The 17,665-nt window shown below is 35.9% G+C and overlaps 1 protein-coding gene across 3 annotated transcripts in view; it reads right to left on the reverse strand.

Annotated features, from left to right (window-relative positions):
• RALYL (RALY RNA binding protein like) overlaps positions 1–17,665 on the reverse strand; it is a 693,040-nt gene that overhangs the window by 71,045 nt on the left and 604,330 nt on the right. For all 3 annotated transcript variants that reach the window (XM_087864778.1, XM_045806051.2, XM_087864779.1), the window contains 2 exons: positions 16,534–16,581; positions 6,154–6,317 (listed from right to left, as the gene is read on the reverse strand). In XM_087864778.1, coding sequence (XP_087720904.1) covers positions 6,154–6,317; positions 16,534–16,581 — 212 coding nt within the window. The remainder of the gene's footprint in view (positions 1–6,153; positions 6,318–16,533; positions 16,582–17,665) is intronic.

The raw sequence follows: 17,665 nt of genomic DNA on the forward strand, positions 1-17,665 counted from the left end.
TTCTGCTCCGGCCACGATCTCAGGGTTGTGAGAGCAAGCCTCCTGCTGAGCCCCTAATAGACCCAAGTTGAGCCCCGCCCCCCCCCAGCCCTGTGTGGGATTCTTCCCCCTTCTTCCCCCTCCCCCTCTGCTCCTCCCCCTGCTCATGTGTGAATGTGTGCATGCTCTCTCTCTCTCAAATAATAAATAAACAAATAAAATCTAAAAAAAAAAAAAAAGAATAGATTCTTATCTTACATATAGTTTAGCAACAAACCATAAAGCTAGTTTGGATTATTTTTCCGAGTAACTGACTTTAGAGATTTGCTTTCCTATAAACATCCTTTCAGTATTTATTCCAATGTAAGAAAAAAAGTCATTAGATTTTTCAATACTTGGAGATTTATGAGGGGTACAAACTTCCAAAAAATAATATTAATTAAATTCTAAAATAAAATTAATAACTTAGGGCTGACATGGAAACCGGGAGAACATCCATATATACCTGGCCTCCTGTCTCCTGAAAGGAGGCAGAGGAATGGGAGTACAGCATTTGTACATGTGGAGGTGGTGGAGGGCACTAAGTGTACAGGTGGTTTGGAAAAGAACTTGCTTGCCTCTACTAGAATGCAGAGAAGAATGTTACTGATCTCTGGGTTGGTGGGAGAGGAGGAAGGGGCTCCAGTAAATTCTTTTAGAGTGAACAGAAGGACTATACCTTGCACCTTGCAATATATAATCCTTGGAGAATCTGAGGGTCCCACTGACTCCAAAAGTGTTTCTTGAGGGAGGATGCATTGTTGGGTGTAGACAGCCTATCTCAATTTACACCTGAGAACAAAAAGGCCTTCTCAACACGTCAAAAGAGAGGTCCAAGATAGCTACCAGTCAATTTTATGAAAGATTCTATTGGCTCTTAGTCCCTCACTGCCCACGAGAAAAAAAACAGCTTCATGTGTGGTTTTGAGGAGTTGAGGAGTTCTATAAGAAAGCAAACAAGGGAGCACAGCTTTTTGTAGGAGAGAGATGAGGCCAACAACTAGAATAGGTGGACATTGTGGATGCAAAACCAATGTTCGAAAATGTTAATAAAAATGTCATGGCGACCTTTAAACGGAAAGACACGATTTATAATGGTTCAACTTATGATTTTTCGATTTTATGATGGTGCAAAGGCTATACACATTCAGTAGAAACTGTACTTTGAATTTTGAATTTTGGGGGCGCCTGGGTAGCGCAGTCGTTAAAGCGTCTGCCTTTGGCTCAGGGTGTGATCCCGGCGTTCTGGGATCGAGTCCCACATTAGGCTCCTCTGCTGGGAGCCTGCTTCTTCCTCTCTCACTCGCCTGCTGTGTTCCCTCTCTTGCTGGCTCTCTCTCTGTCACATAAATGAATTTTGAATTTTGGTCTTTTCCCGAGGTAGTGATATGTGGTACTATAGTCTCTCCTGATGAGGGACAGTGGCAGTAAACCATAGCTCCCAGCCGGCCATGTGATCACGAGGGTAAACAACTGATACACTTAACCATTCTGTACCCATGCAACCATTCTGTTTTTGACTTTCAGTACAATATTCATTAAATTACATGAGATATTCATTTTACTATAAATAGGCCTTGTGTTAGATGATTTAGCCCAACTGGACATGAATGTATGTGTTCTGAGCACATTTAAAGTAGGCTAAGCTAAGCTATGATGTTCAGTAGGTTAAGTGTATTAAATACATTTTCTACTTATGATATTTTCAATTTACCACGGGTTAATCCCCAGAAGTGATAAGATGTTGGAATATAAAAAAATGTTGAAATAATGTATGTAGAATATTAAGGGGGAAAAGAAACGTAATTTAAAAATTCTAGATCAATTCAAAATATACATATGTGAGGGAAACAAAAACTTTTTGGGATATGTATAGATTCAGAAATTATGCTATTAATTTACCCAAGAAAATTATTTTAGAAGCAACCTAAAAACTAAGAATTAAAGAATAGTAGACATAAATAATGAATTTTATAAAATTTTATATTGAGTCCTAATGGGTAGTAATGATGACAGACCCTGGGAGTTGACAAATAAGTACTAGGTACAGAATATTTGAAAAAGAAAAGATATATAATATATAAACATGCAACAGAAGCTGGGAATTAAAACTGTAATGTTTATGTATAAAACCTGAGCTTTTTGGTGGGGTAAGGGGTATAGAGGTAAGGTGGTTGGTGTAGAGAAAGTGATGAAAAGCTTTCAAAAGTTCGTCTTGGATGGCAGTTAGAATAGCTGTCTTTTGACTTTAAGAGATTAATTGGTAAGTATAGATTTATTTACAACTATTTAATATGTTAATATAACCATTAAGGAAATAGAGAGGCCCTAGTAGAATATCCAAATTAAGGCAGTTGTGATGGAAGAGATACGAATTAAACGAAAATTCATTAAGCAAGCATAAGGAAAGGTAAAAAAGAGGAAATAATAAATTATATACTTGAAAAAAGGATGGAAGGAATATAATTACCAATATATTAATCATTAAATGTTGAAGGATCAAATTTCCCTATAAAAAACAAAGAATTTCATATTGCTTTCAAAAACAAAATCCAGATATATGTTGTTTTTAGGAAATATACAAAAATAAAGTGGCAGCATGGGGCACCTGGGTGGTGCAGTCAGTTGAGCATCTGACTCTTGATTTTAGCTCAGGTCATGATCTCAGGGTCGTGAGATCGAGCCCCACGTTGCGCTCCACGCTGGATGTGGCGTCTGCTTAAGATTCTCTCTCTCCCTTTCTCCCTGCCCCTCCTTCCTTCTCTCTCTCTCTCCCTCCATCCTTCTCTAAATAAATAAATAAATAAATAAAGTGAGAGGGTTATGGGTTAAAATATGTTCCCCCAAAAGATTTGTTGAAGTACCTGTGAATGTGACCTTATTTGAAAATAGATCTCTGCCGATGTATTCAAGATGAAGTCATTTAGGGTAAGCCCTAATCTGATATGACTGGTGTCCCCTTAAGAAGAGAAGAGACACAGACTCAAAGACTCAAAGACTCGGGGTGGGTGGGGAAGCCATAGGACAGTGGAGACAGAGACTGGAGCGGTGCATCTGTAAACCAAGGAATGCCAAGGATTGCCAGCACACCAGAAGCTAAGTGGAAGGAACAGAACAGATTTGTCCTCTACAACTTCCAGAGACAGCACAGTTCTGCCGACACTCTGATTTCAGACTTCCAGCCTCCAAATATCTGTGGTTTTAAGCCATTCAGTTTATAATAATTTATTATAGCTGCCCAAGGAAACGAATACACATAAAAAGACCAAAAAAATAAATGGATATAGGAGGGAAATGTGAGTCAAAAGAAAGCCTTATCAGTAAAGGATCAAAGTATCGGACAAAGCGGAATTCAAAGCTAACAATAGTAAATGGAATATCACATAAACGTGAAAGTTACAATTCTACAAGAGGTTCCAGAGAGTCAGTATTGAAAAGGCCACATACTCAAGAGACTATGTTATGGAACCAGATGCTCTAGAACCTTCCTGGCTCTGTTACTGAATGGCTCTGTGACTTTAGAGATAGTACTTAACTTTTCTATGCCTTGTTTTCCATATCCATAAAATGAGAATATTAATAATACTTCATTCATTAGGCAGTTATAAGGAATAAATGAATTTATATATGTAAAATTAATAATGTAAAATGAATTAATATATGTATTTATGTATGATTGAAACAATAGCTGTCATAGAGTAAACACCAAAAAAAGTATTAGTGATTATTCTTTCTCCTATTATTAATATAAAACACTATTTAAAAACCATCCAAGCAACATGGGACATAAAACCAAACCACAAGAAAAGAAAAACTTTATAAAGTCACTATCATTACAGGGGATTTTAAGTATTTAACATAATTTTCCACAAAGCAGCAAATCGAGAGTAGACTGTATAATAAAACCAACAAGGTAAAACACACTCTGTTCTATACGAAAAGCAGAAAATATATTCTATTTTTCATTTAGAAAATCTGATTATTATGGAATCAAAAGAAACTCTTAATAAGATCCTCAAAAAAGATTTTTATAATCCCTATTCTCTCTCCATGATCTAAGAAAACTAGAAATCAAAAATAAAAAGGCCCAAACCAATGTGACCAGTTAAATACTAAGATATCTACTTTCAAATAACTTCTGGAACCTATTCCTATTCTCTGCAACAGTGGGTTATATGACAGTCAAGTGGCTGGTCCTACTCAGTTGCACTTACCAAAGAAAGGCCATCACCCAGTGGTTCTAAACCAGGGTGGTACTATCTCCTTAGGGAAGATTTAGAAATGTATAACGGTACACACAGTTGTTACAAAAACTGAGGAATGCTATTGGCATTTAGGGTTTGGGGGTCAAGAACACTAAAGTTCTACAAAGCTCAGAATATTCTTACACGGTGTAGAACTTCCATGGTCAAAGTGCCAATAGAGCTCCCATTGATAAACACTGTTTTAACAGTGATACAGGGCAGAGACTCCACAGATGCTTACGATATTTCTATTGGAAATGAAGTTAGTATCACTATGTAAAAAAGTCTTCTATAAAACTAGCAGGCAATTCAATGTTCAATTTTTCATGGCAAGAACCAAATTCAAGAACTTTCTTTGCTTTTGATGGTAATCTGAGAGAGACTCTGTTTAGAGATTGCTGCAGAAACTAATTTTCTTTTATTACTAAGACTCAAAAAGGGAATTCATGTTTATCCACAAAATAGATAGATAAGTGGATAAATAAGTACATAGGGAACTGTAAATCAATTTAATTTGTTCTTTAGCTTTTATTAGCTAAGTCAAATTCCGAGCAAACCAAACTTGTGTCATTTACCAGAAGCATCAGTGCTTCTGGTAACTGTTTTTGCACATTCTCATGTAAAAACAAAATATTGCCCGGGTGTCCTTTCTTAGTATTTCTTAAGGTAAAAGGCAATGTCCTATAGCAGATAGTATGTGGGGGTGAAAATGAAGAGACATGGGTTCTAGTCTGGGCTATGTGACCTTCTCTGTGTTTACTCATCAATTTAAAATCGGGATAACAGTATTTGCCTTACTTGTCTTAAAAGGCTGGCATGCATAGTAACTACAAAGTCCCTACAATGGCCTGCCAATCTGGACTTGCCCTCTCTCTACCTCTCTCACCTTATTTCCAGCTACATTTTCCCTCCCTTACTCTGCTACAGCCACATTGGTTTCCCTGTTGTTCCCTGACGATTAACCTGAGGTCTCAGCACCGACCATTCCCCTGGCAGAACGCTCTGTCCTGAGAGTTTCAGGTTCACTCTCTCACTTCCGTACTTCCATCAAGTCTCTGTTCTAATGCCACTTTCATCGGAGAGAGGTAGCCATATACCATCCTACGAAACTTTCTCTTTCGCTTTATTTATTCTTTGATGTAGTGATGATCTACCGTGTAACGTCTCATATTCTAATTTGTTTGCTTATTGTCTGTCTCCTCTCTGCTACAAAGTAATCTCAAGGAATGCAAGAAAATTTTCCATCTTGTCCTTATGAATAATATTCTAATAACAAATTAGTTTTTCTGAAGCCCTCTGTATAAAAATTGAGCAGTGTGTTTAGTCAGAAAGTTTATATCTCTACTTTTCACTAATTAACGTGAAATTATGTTATTTTATTTTTTGTGACATAACATATACTTTCAGACACATAACCATAATGTTTTAGCATAGTATGGGAAGTTACATTTTTAACATCTCTATTATGTCATTTGCCTATCTTAATTATCCCAGTGCTCAAATATTCGAAGCATGCACTAATTTTGCATACTATTTCCCTGAAAAGATAGTGTATGCACTCTCTTTTGAAGTGATTTTTTTTCTTCCCTAAAAGCACCATGTTCTATTTCACAACTTTAATATGTTACAAACCAGGCGGGCCTAAAGCATGTTACTTGCTCTGATAAAAGTTTTCAAATTTGTCCTGGGTTTTTGTTAGTCACGTCTGTCTCCCCTACTGCAATGTAATATGATGCAAGGCTGAGTCTCTTTCTTAGCCATTTTATGTTTCTCTCATACTTTGTAACTAACAGAAACTCCATAATTATTAATTTATTGAATATAGGCATTAGTGCAATGATATGTCACCCCTCCCTTCTTAAACAGAAATAAAATAAGGAAGATTACTTACATTTAGAGCCTGATGAAGATGACCCACTGACGGTAGATCTCGATCCCCCTTTCATGGAAAAGACTCCTTTTCCCCTGCGAGTCGTTGTGACGGCCACTCGGGGACGCTTCAGCGGAATTACTGCACGGGGAGGTGGAGGCACGCGCCCGTGGTAATCGAATAACCTTCAAAAACACAAGCATGGCTGTGAGTTGGTTTATGCCTCAGTGTTCTGTCAAACGTGTGAAATGATTAAGAAAATGGCCTTGGAAAAACCGTCGATAAACATTTTTGTTACTGTTGTTCTCACACGGGTATTCATCAGAAATAGGATTCTAATACAGTCTCTGCGCTCTGGACATTAGAATCTGCCTCTCCAAAATGTATGAGAGGACAGGGAACTTGGCTCCAATGGGACTCTGCCATTTGTTGAAATCATGACCTTGTTCCAAGTATATTTCTTCGCTCAGTCTCACAGATTTATCCTTCTTAGAATAGAAATCTTCCTCTTACACATCAACACTTATTAACGCGCTAGTTTGAAAGGAGGAAAAGATCATGCAGAATCAAGAACAAGGCAAAGCAAATTATCGTCCCATCATGAAACAGCTCGTAAGGAAAATCATTTTGAAGTCAGTGTAGATTAACGAGAACAGCTGTGAGGGACAAATCAACATGGTACCACACCTGTCTCTAAGGACTTTTTAAGTAACAAAGGACTCTTGTGACTGTAGGAAAAGGGAGACTGGGTTTGAATAAAATGGCACCAGCAAGAGAATAAGATTTTGTTGACTGGAGTACAGTGGGAATATGTGTCAGGGTCTCTTTTTATTATACTGACCATTGCTAGGCATGTTAATTGAGACCAGTGATATTTGTATAATAAGCTATTGAAAATTTCTCTAACCAAAAAAGGTACCAATAAAAATTCTAGACGCTTTTACCAAAAAGTGAAAAATGATATTCACCACAATCAATGCATTTCCACTAAACAATGAAAGGACTAAAAGTATGAGAATATTTACTCATTTATATAAATACGTAATTCATAGATTCAAAAGCTTCATATTGTTCATACTGCGTACTCATAAACAACACATTTTTGCATACTTAGCACATTTGAGAAGCATAAAAAGTCAGAGGAAAACTATAAGGATATATTTACTCACTCATTTTTTTAAAAAAACTATTTACCAGTGAACCAGATGTGTTATCTTATCCACTATAAAGAGAATAGTGTTATTGACTTACAATGATCATTGATAGTATTTTATCGTGACATCATTATATGAATTACATTCTCATAATTGTTTTAAAACAGTCAATAAGAATAATCTAATATGAAAGTTAGAAGTGAATTTCTATAATAGGAAGAGAACAGTTTCTATAATAGGTCATTTTATAAAATTACATCTTATTTACGCATACAGCTGAATCCCCTTTAAGAAAACAATATATGAAATATAATAAAAATTAAGATAGGCAGGCTTCCAAATATTCATTCAGAAACATTCAAAACTATGATACTATGGGGGTAAAAAAGTAGCATATAAACCACGCTTAAAGCAGGACTTAGTACTGGGGCTGTCTCCTACATTAGAGAGCTAAAGTGTTCAAAAACTATTTGGAAGCATGCTGGGGAGAAACTAAGAGATGTCTGGAAAGGAAAAGAAATGAAATGAGACAGAGTTCAAGAGAGGTGCCATCCTCTGTGAATAAGCAAAGTCCATTAGAGCTGAAGAACCGCTAGCAAAGAACAGGTCATGATGTCAACACATTATGGTTTACTTCAAAAAGTGTAGGAGGATGAAGCTGGAAAGGGTTATGAATATCATCCATGCCACTAGGGGCTGGAAACTCAACAAGGTCAACTAAACCTGCCCCTCATTTCAATCACAAAACAAGGACTCCATTACTTATTTATAAGTTGAATTCACACAGCACCTTAAGCTAGTGAACCAAAACACGAATGCACTTTTTACGAGCTATAACACCCAGAGCTATCGAGGGGGAAAAATATGGCAATGACTCATCTCTTCCAGGGTAGATGCTGCCGCTTCAGATGAAAGGCAAGCTCTTTTGGAGGGACCATTTCCCCGGGCCATGAAAATGCAATTTAGCTCGTTCGTTAATTAAGCTAATCTATAAGTTGGGTTGAGAACATCTCTAAAGCACAACTAAAATATACAATAATGGAGGAAAGCTCTAATGAAAAGGCAGGCAAAGTAAAGCCACCGTCCTCTCCGCTACTTCAGTGACAACGTAATTCGAGAATATTTTACAGGAAAGTGTAATGTTTCTCACTATTTCTTATTGCTTCTCCCAGCCAAGGATTACAAAGCTTCCAGTGTCGGGCAGGCCTCATAGTATGTTGAGAAAACAGAGCTGCATTTGCTCATTGTATTTGTGACATACTTCTAGTACGCGACATACATTTTAGTCACATGCGTGTCCTTTCCTGTCAATTCCTATAGTGTAGCCCTTGTTCTCTGAATATTTTGGTGATTTGCTTCAGAGGGCAAGGACTCTTTTCTCATCAAGGAATCAGGTAAGGTTTTACCAATTCTTTCTGCCACTCTGATGGGAAGATGTGCAATATCAGAACTTAAATTTTAAAACGAGATAAGTCATTTATTAAAAAAAACAACAACTAAAGGAGGGTATGGACACTTCACATGACAGCATAATTTTGAATTTTACAAAAGTTAATGGAGTTGAGGAGTTTCTTAATTTTCATTGGTTACACTTGAGTTTACCAGAAATAAAAGGAGGGAAAACTGGGTATTGTCCTAATGCACAAAAACATAACAAGATAAGGATGGGAAGTGGGGGCGAATTTTCTGGGATTCAGGGTAAGATGTAGGGTTCTTCTAAATGCAGGAGGAAGTAGGTGAGAGGTAACGCATGAAGGTAGACACAATCATTGGCTTTCTCATCAGAATTCTGTTTATAGAAAATCCAAGAAATTTTACATTTATAAAGTATTAGATCAGCAAAATTGTTGAGACAAAGGAAATTATAGACTGACAACAAAGATTGCAATGCAATAGAATTAAATGGAATCCAACTCCCAAAGGTGAGTTAAAAGCTTTAAATTTCTTCCTTCTTATTTTTTTGGTTCCTTCCACTCTTAGAATTACGTTCCTTCTCCTTTTCTTTAACGATTCTTCATTTTCCCTAGTATGTGTAGAATATTGTTTTCCTCCTAATATTTATTGGTCAAATAGATTATGATTTATAAGGAAGCCAAACACACAAATTTTCCTTCCTCAGGCCTATTTTAAAATAAGAACACTAGGGGCGCCTGGGTGGCACAGCGATTAAGCGTCTGCCTTCGGCTCAGGGTGTGATCCCGGCGTTATGGGATCGAGCCCCACATCAGGCTCCTCTGCTATGAGCCTGCTTCTTCCTCTCCCACTCCCCCTGCTTGTGTTCCCTCTCTTGCTGGTTGTCTCTATCTCTGTTAAATAAATAAATAAAATCTTTAAAAAATAAAATAAAATAAAATAAGAACACTAAAAGACCTACTCTCAAGCAGTAAATAAAATAAATGTACCCAGATTTTACTAAAACAACCCATTAAAGAAATCTGAGAATTTAATTTGCTTTATTTAAAAAACATTTCTACTTTTCAAGAGCTCATTTCTTGTTTGGAATTCTGTTTGTTTTAATAATAGCTGAGATATGTATTTTTATTACCTAGCTAAAGGTAAAATCTGGTAAATAATATTTATGTACCTGATAAAAATAAATATAGCTTGTCTCTAAGAAGAATATGGATAGTGGCTATTAAAAATTAGCTGTGTTTTAGACAAAGGCAATTTAATGGCATATTGACATATAAAATGAATATAATTTTGAGTGCTTGTTTTAGTAAAAGCTTGTTAGTATTATGCTTAATAATAATAAAGCAACATTTTTGAAAAAATACATGAAAAAACATAACTCCAATCTCATATTCTAAAACAACTATAATATGGGGCATGTGGGTGGCTCAGTCAGTTAAGCATCTGACTCTTGATTTTGGCTCAGATCATAATCTCAGTGTTGTAAGATCAAGCCCCATGTCAAGCTCCACACTGGGAATGGAGCCTGCCTAAGATTCTTTCTCTCCCTCTCTATAAATAAATAAACAAATAATAAATAAATAAAATAAAAATAAAAACTACTATCATTTTCTAATCTTTTTTCCGCAACTATCCATATCTTTCACATAGTTGAGAACGTAATATATGCATGGTCATGTATTCTGGCTAATTCTCCTTGGTTTATATTAAAAACATTTCTCAAGCCTGCTAACTGGTCTTCCTAATGTTTATTTTAATTGCTGTGGTGCATTTTCTCAAGCAGATATACCATATTCTAATAATCATTACCTGATTTACTTTGACGTAATACCTATTTTTCACTGTCAACTAATGTGATTTTAAAATTAAAAAATTCTTAATGTAATATTTGCATACTATTTTGTCACTGAGCACTGAATTTTATTTTTATATAAATTATTTAGATAAATAGATTTCAAGAATTGGTAATTACCTGTTTTTTTTTTTCTAAATTTCCCTCATGAAAAGAGCTCTTCGCTTTCCTTACTTGTGAATCAAAGGTTATAGTCACCATGTGCTTAATGCTAACAAAACAGGTTGTCTGGACTAAGGGCTAGGAAACTAGGCTGCCTACAGCCCGAACCCGAGAACAAGTTCGCCTCACTGGGGCTTTGCAGCGTATGTGAAGATCAGTAATTAAAGGATGAGAGATCGTCCTCTGTGTCTTGATTCAGCCTTGAACCCTTCTCTTCAGCGTGCGGAACTTCATTTTTAAGAAGGGATATATCTGAAATCCACGTGAATGATTCTTATAGCCTGCTCATTCTATCTGTTTTCTATACTCCTTGAATTACTCAAAATTCATAAAATCTGTCTATAATTTCCACCCTGACTTCAAGTAACTTTTGGTTTCAACTGAATTAGAAGATTTCAAAGGCACACTTAACTGGAGACCAGTAAATGAATAATTTACTATTGTTTTTTGTTATTAAAATTTTCTAAGATTTTCGGTGAAGTTGTCTTCTTGGATCTTGTGTAGATATTTCTTGAACATGCTTTTAAAGGCAAGCTGGTCAAAATCCTGAATGATCTTTTCTGCAATTTTTTGACCTTAATATAAACTTTACATTTTGCACAACTTTGCTATCTGCTATATTTTGTATATAGCTTTGGGTGATGAAAAAGTTAATACATTCAAAGAGCAGTTTTGGGGTTATAAATCGGTAAAATGATTCTCTTATGTATTGCTTATAATTCTGTAATGTGGGTATTGTTAGGTCATTTTGCCCCTGAAGAAAAAAAATAAAAAGATGAAGTCACTTGCCCAAGTTTAATCAGTCGGCACATCCACAGCTAGGCCTGAAACTCATGTCCTCTGCCTCTAAATCATATGCCCCTTGTCAAGTGTACCAGACCGTTATTTCCAAATGTTTTAAGTGGAATACTATTCTATTAGATGGTAATTTAAACTTGCATAATGAAACAAACATTGCCTCTTGCTAATACGTTTTTCCAATATTCATTAATATATGCTGTGCTCTGTAATTGATAAAACAACTGTAACTTGACGTGGAGTTTTTTTCATTAATTACAACTCTAGTAGCTTCTCTTCTGTTAAGTTACACAAGGTCAAAATTGTGCCAGAGTTGAACAACGCCCATTTTGCATCATTTAATATGCATATGTGTTTTCTATATGGTAAAGCACTTCCGGCATTTCTTTTTCTCTATTAACAGAAGTTTACTTATACTGGGGGTTATAAGCTACTCAGTGCTGTTCCTGATACTACTGAAAAAAGATTGGATTAACACTGCTAATATCTCAGAAATTGAAAACATTCCCTGAGGGCATTCAATATAATTTTAGGTATTTATCTCCTTTTACTTCACTTGGAAGAATATAAATATTTATGTTTAGTTTTAATAACATGTAATGTCCTTCATTTAGAGTCAGACTTGACCTTTTAGAAGAAAATGCCATTTAATGCTGTAAATTATTGAGCAGTGCTTTGTGTAATATAAAAAAATATTTAGAATAACCATTCTAGTCTATTATTTAGTGATACTTTTCATGATCCCTGAAACCAGGAACAGACATTAACTTAGTCATCAGGAAAGTTACTGCTGGGCCAACATATCAAAATAATGACAATATGATGGTATTTTGTGTAAAGCAGTTTTCTAAGCTGAAACTATCTGAGGGTTGAAATCCCCAATCACATTAGAATTCTCAAACCTGGCAGAAATCAGCTAGCCATAGGATAAGGATATATGGCAGTGACTAAGCTATCATGCCCTGGGAGCAGAAGGGAAAACAGTAAAAATAGAATAATCCAGAGGTGTCACAATGCACTATTTTGGAACAACTGGCCAACCAGTTTATTTCTCAGTCATAGGAACAATGCTATATGAATATTAGTAATAAAAAATGCATTCACCGTCATTGTTACTGGTTACTGTTAGCCGTTATTGATAGCTAACATTGACTATGCAGCAAAAATATGCCAGGATACACCAGGCACAATGCTGATCATTATTCATATGTTACTTCATTTAATCCTTAGAACAATCCTATGAGGCAGGAATTATTTTCTTACTCACTTCATGGATGAGACAACATGTTTTGTAGTATTAAATAACTCGCCCAAGTTTGCACCACTAGTAAAAAGAGAAAAAAAAATAACCACAAATTCAAGCACAGTGTAATTTACAAGAAATTACTGTGGATAAAACTTAGCACTTTGTAAGCTATTTATATCGTCCAGCCTTCTTCATTCTGTTTCCCTTTTGTGACAATCTATTTTCATAGGGAACTCCTGACTCTATTCACTAGTGGCGGACACTTACATCTTTCTAAGCCAAGTGCAAAAAATGGAAAATAAATTATAAGAGAACAGATTGTTCAGACAGTCTGTTAGCAATACAACCATACTGATCTTTTGTACCCTTATAAGTCAAACAGATTTTATATAAGACAAATAAATGATTTGGGGAATTGTTCAGAGTTAGCTTTTTTGTGTAGTGAAGAATCATCTGAAAACTGTAAGCTCTATAACTCTTTGGCTGATAAATGCTCTTGCTCTTTGGCATGTAGGACAGATCTATCTATATCTATCTATCTATCTATCTATCTATCTATCTATCTATCTATCTATCATCTATCTATATCTATCTATCATCTATCAATCATCTGTCTTTCTATCTGTCTACCTACTTACCTACCTACCTAATGAATTTATTGAGCTGTAATTTATATAGAAACTCCATTTTAGGTAGAAATTCTTTAAATGTGGAAGGAAATAACAAGAGAGAAAACACCTAAGGGACTACAGTGCCAAAACAGTTTCATATTGACAGACTAAAAGACAATTGTATGTTGAATACTTTTGAAAAGACAATGTATACTGAATACATATTGAAAACTTTATCCATAGCAATTAGGACATTGTTTTGCATCCTGAAAAAAAAAGATGTATTAAAAAATGTCTTTAAGACATTTAAGACTGAGTGGCTCAGTCGGTTAAGCGTCTGCCTTCAGCTCAGGTCATGATCTCAGGGTTCTGGGATGGAGTCCTGCCTCGGGCTCCCTGCTCATCAGGGAGTCTGCTTCTCCCTCTGCCCTTCAACCCGCTCATGCTCTCCCTGTCTCAAATAAATAAATAAAATGTTTTTTAAAAAGTCTTTAGAATTGTCAAAACCTAAGATTTTCAAATAGTATGCAGACTATTTAAATGTTGTCTTTTCTTAATAGTAAATGGTATTGTTTTACACTGCCAGATTTTCAGATCATTTTTGGGACAAGTTATTACGAACTATTTAATATTTACAATAAAATACTGTATTTTGTAGAAATTATAAAAATGATTTGAGAAAAGTATCTTTTAAAATTCATGCTCGATCACACAGGCAGACCTAGTGGAACAACTTGCTAAACTGCGTAGTTGCACATAGTGGTGATGAAGGTATGGTTGTGGTCTGATCTCCCTTTGGGTAAGGCTGCCTCCTTTTATTTTACTCCATAGACTAATATTACTCCCCTTCTGTTCTGCATACTCACATAGTTGGTTATCAAATCTAAATGAATAGTTTATAATTGTAGTTTTGTCATGAATTTACTGTATGACCTTGGGAAAACCAAAGTCTCTCTAAATCCAAGGAGATGAATTAAGAACACAAATTGAGTAGCCACCATGTTTGAGACTTAATGATATTGCCTGAGGATACAATACTACGCAAACCTGAGCATCTTCCCTGCCTTCATGGAGGAAGAGAGGCAGACATGAATCAAATACTGTCATCACAAAGAAAGACAGCAGTAAAAAGCAGAAGTGTTATGAAGGAGCAACGCTGGGTGCTGAGAGAGGGGAACAGAGGAACCTAATTTCGTCTGAGAGTGGTGTTCATGCTGAGATTTGAGGGAGGAAGGCAAGTTAACTAGATGGCAGAGGGAGGAATGAGGAGAAGCAGCAGCTTGGAAGAGGGTGCTGAGGGAGGAGGGTACGTGGTGCTCTTGTGGAGCTGAGAAAGGAGCCGCGTGGCTGGAGCAAACAGAACCAGGCCCTTTCAAGGGATCATGAAGTTTCTTCCCCATTTAAAATGTCCATTACGAGCTATTTTTCCAAGTTTGCATTTTTATACCTTGGGATTTGTTTTTGTTTGTTTGACGAGAACTTACAATTAAAAAGCTTAAAAGATATTTACTTCATTTTTGTGTGTGTGGTCTAACGATCTATGTACAGTTGGCCCTTGATTTGCATATCTTAGAATTTCAATTACCCATGTTTAGTTAAATAACATGTCTCCCCACAGCACAGATCAAATTTGAGTTGCCAAAATATATTAACTGTGGGTAATTTCATAAAGTCCAAACTTTGCTGCTAGTTTTTCAGTCCACAAAGCACTGTGCAAATAACAGCGGCAGATCAGGATCAGTTATCGGTCCCATCAGTTCATTCAAAGTCTGTCTGGTTGTCGTGCATCTGTAATTCAGCACACATGCAGACGGTAACTGTGTAGTCGTATTGTCTCTCTGTTGCCAGTGATAAACCCACGTGGCCCTTGACAAAAATGGATAATCAAAAGAGGAAATTGGTCAACAAAGATGAAAGTGCAGCAAGGAGGAGAAGAGGGGTAACACTGGAAGTGAAATAAAATTAAATGGGACGGAACTGTAGGAGAGACAGCTGACTGAGGACTGTTGACACTTCTACCAGAGAGACTCTAGGTATCGAACCAGAGGAACTTCGGAAAAGCATACATATTGACATAAATGAGGAAAACAGTTGTGAAGTGATAAAAAAAAGAAGTGACATTGGCAAAAGAGCACACACTGAAGACCCCCTCTGAGATTCACAGCGCTGGCAAACTGTCGAAGCTGGTCCAGCCTTAGAAAGGAGTCTGACACCTCACTGAGGCACAAGATGGGTGCTAGCTCTGTACTGTACGTTGTACAAGAAGGCAAGCCCTGCTCAAACTGCTTTTGGGGAGGTCTTTTTACAAAGAACCAAAATAGGCTAATTCTCGGTATTCTGTTTTAAATTATAGTGTACTTAAAACGATTTTACTGTATTTCCCTATTATTTATACCAATAGTAAGAGAGTTTTTAATGTTTTTACAAACATTTCTAGAAGTGATGGAAAATTCTATTTTTTCCACAGATTATTAACATCATTTTGTATGGTTTCCTTTATGATCCAACACTATTATGCAAAGCAAAACTGCCTGTAATTTTTATAGAATCTAACCAATCTAACCAACTAACATTGCAATGTGTTATATTGAAAACAGATGTATTTTGGAAGGCTGGAGTCATTTTCCGAGTTTACAAAATCTCAGTCTTGAAGACTCCTAAGACATGGAAAACAATATTGGTTCATTACATTTTTAGAATGTTATTCAAATATTCCATAACTGAACTTTTGCCTTGAGAACCTCAGAAGTCCTGAAAGTCCAAGATGTACTATGCTTCAGTAAGCACAATGAAAATAAGAAAATCTGTCTATATTATATTTTTTGGGACTTAGTAAAGAATTTCCTTTAGTTTAGGGGTGCCTGGGTGGCACAGCGGTTAAGCGTCTGCCTTCGGCTCAGGGCGTGATCCTGGCGTTATGGGATCAAGCCCCACATCAGGCTCCTCCGCTGTGAGCCTGCTTCTTCCTCTCCCACTCCCCCTGCTTGTGTTCCCTCTCTCTCTGGCTGTCTCTATCTCTGTCAAATAAATAAATAAAATCTTAAAAAAAAAAAAAAAAGAATTTCCTTTAGTTTAAACATCAGTCAAGAATACTTAGGAATGAAATCTACAAAGTAGTTTAAAGAATTTAAATCAAAGGGAAACAAGAATGAAAAATTTACATACCGATTGTAGAAATCTTCTCTGTAGTAATCATAGTCAAAGACATAACCACTAAGGAGGAAACAAAAAATTAGTTGACATTTGTTCAACCACACTAATTTTGGTATTAAATTGTGAGGTTATAACAAGAAACTTATGTTATTTTTTAAATATTTATTTTTCAATTATGTATCCAAAGTGTTTTACAAAATAATGTCCAATTGGATATAGTACCATGTTAAACTACCATATGGCTGACAATGCAAAGACTGATAGTGGTTTGTATGGTTTGGAATGGAAGATGAGAGGCAGTAGCAAAAGAAAATGTTTTAATACTTGTAATTACGTATGAATGAAGGCCATTTTATCCTTTCTTCCTAAGGTATGTACAGTGAGGCTACACGATGAACTAAAGGCATGGAAAGGAAAGGCTTAATGACCCATTTGCTATAAGAATGCTAAACAGATATGTGGTTTCCTTAGAAATTCAGCATTCCTTTTCATTCTAAAAATTTATAATTTAATACCCAGAGAAAAAAAATCCACCATGGCTGAATCTTAGCAACAATAATTTAATATTTTAGGGTACTTAAATAGCAATTAATAAGCACATTGCAGTGAAAAGATTAAGCTTCTAAAAGGAATATATAGTAAAAACTGCTCCCATCTACTTATATAATTCTTGGAATTTACAAAAAAGCCCTTTATATGGATTATTTCCGTTAATTTTAGTACACAATACAACTCTGTTGGATACAGTAACTAGAAGAAACTAAGGTGCAAAGGACAAAAGTGACTTGCTCAAATTTTTATCCCTAGTAAGTGATAGAGCTGAGACGGGAGAAAAACAAATCTTCTGAATCCATGTCTGGGGCAGTTTTTCATGGCACTGTGCAACCCTCCCCAGCCTACAAGAAGTTTACTCATAATAAAGGAAATATCTATACTACAGGGGAATCATTATTTTTAATGTGTATTCACTAATTTTTTATTGGTATGAAACACACATAACAAAATTTACCATTCTAACCATTTTAAGTATACAACTCAGTGGCATTAAGTATATTCACAATGTTGTTTAAAGATCACCAATATCCATTTCCAGCATTTTTCATTACTCCACACAGAAATTCCATACCCATTAAACAGTAACTCC

This window comes from Ursus americanus, chromosome 9 (genome assembly GCF_024610735.1).
Source record: "Ursus americanus isolate L20-20 chromosome 9, mUrsAme1.1.p, whole genome shotgun sequence".
Taxonomy (NCBI): domain Eukaryota; kingdom Metazoa; phylum Chordata; class Mammalia; order Carnivora; family Ursidae; genus Ursus; species Ursus americanus.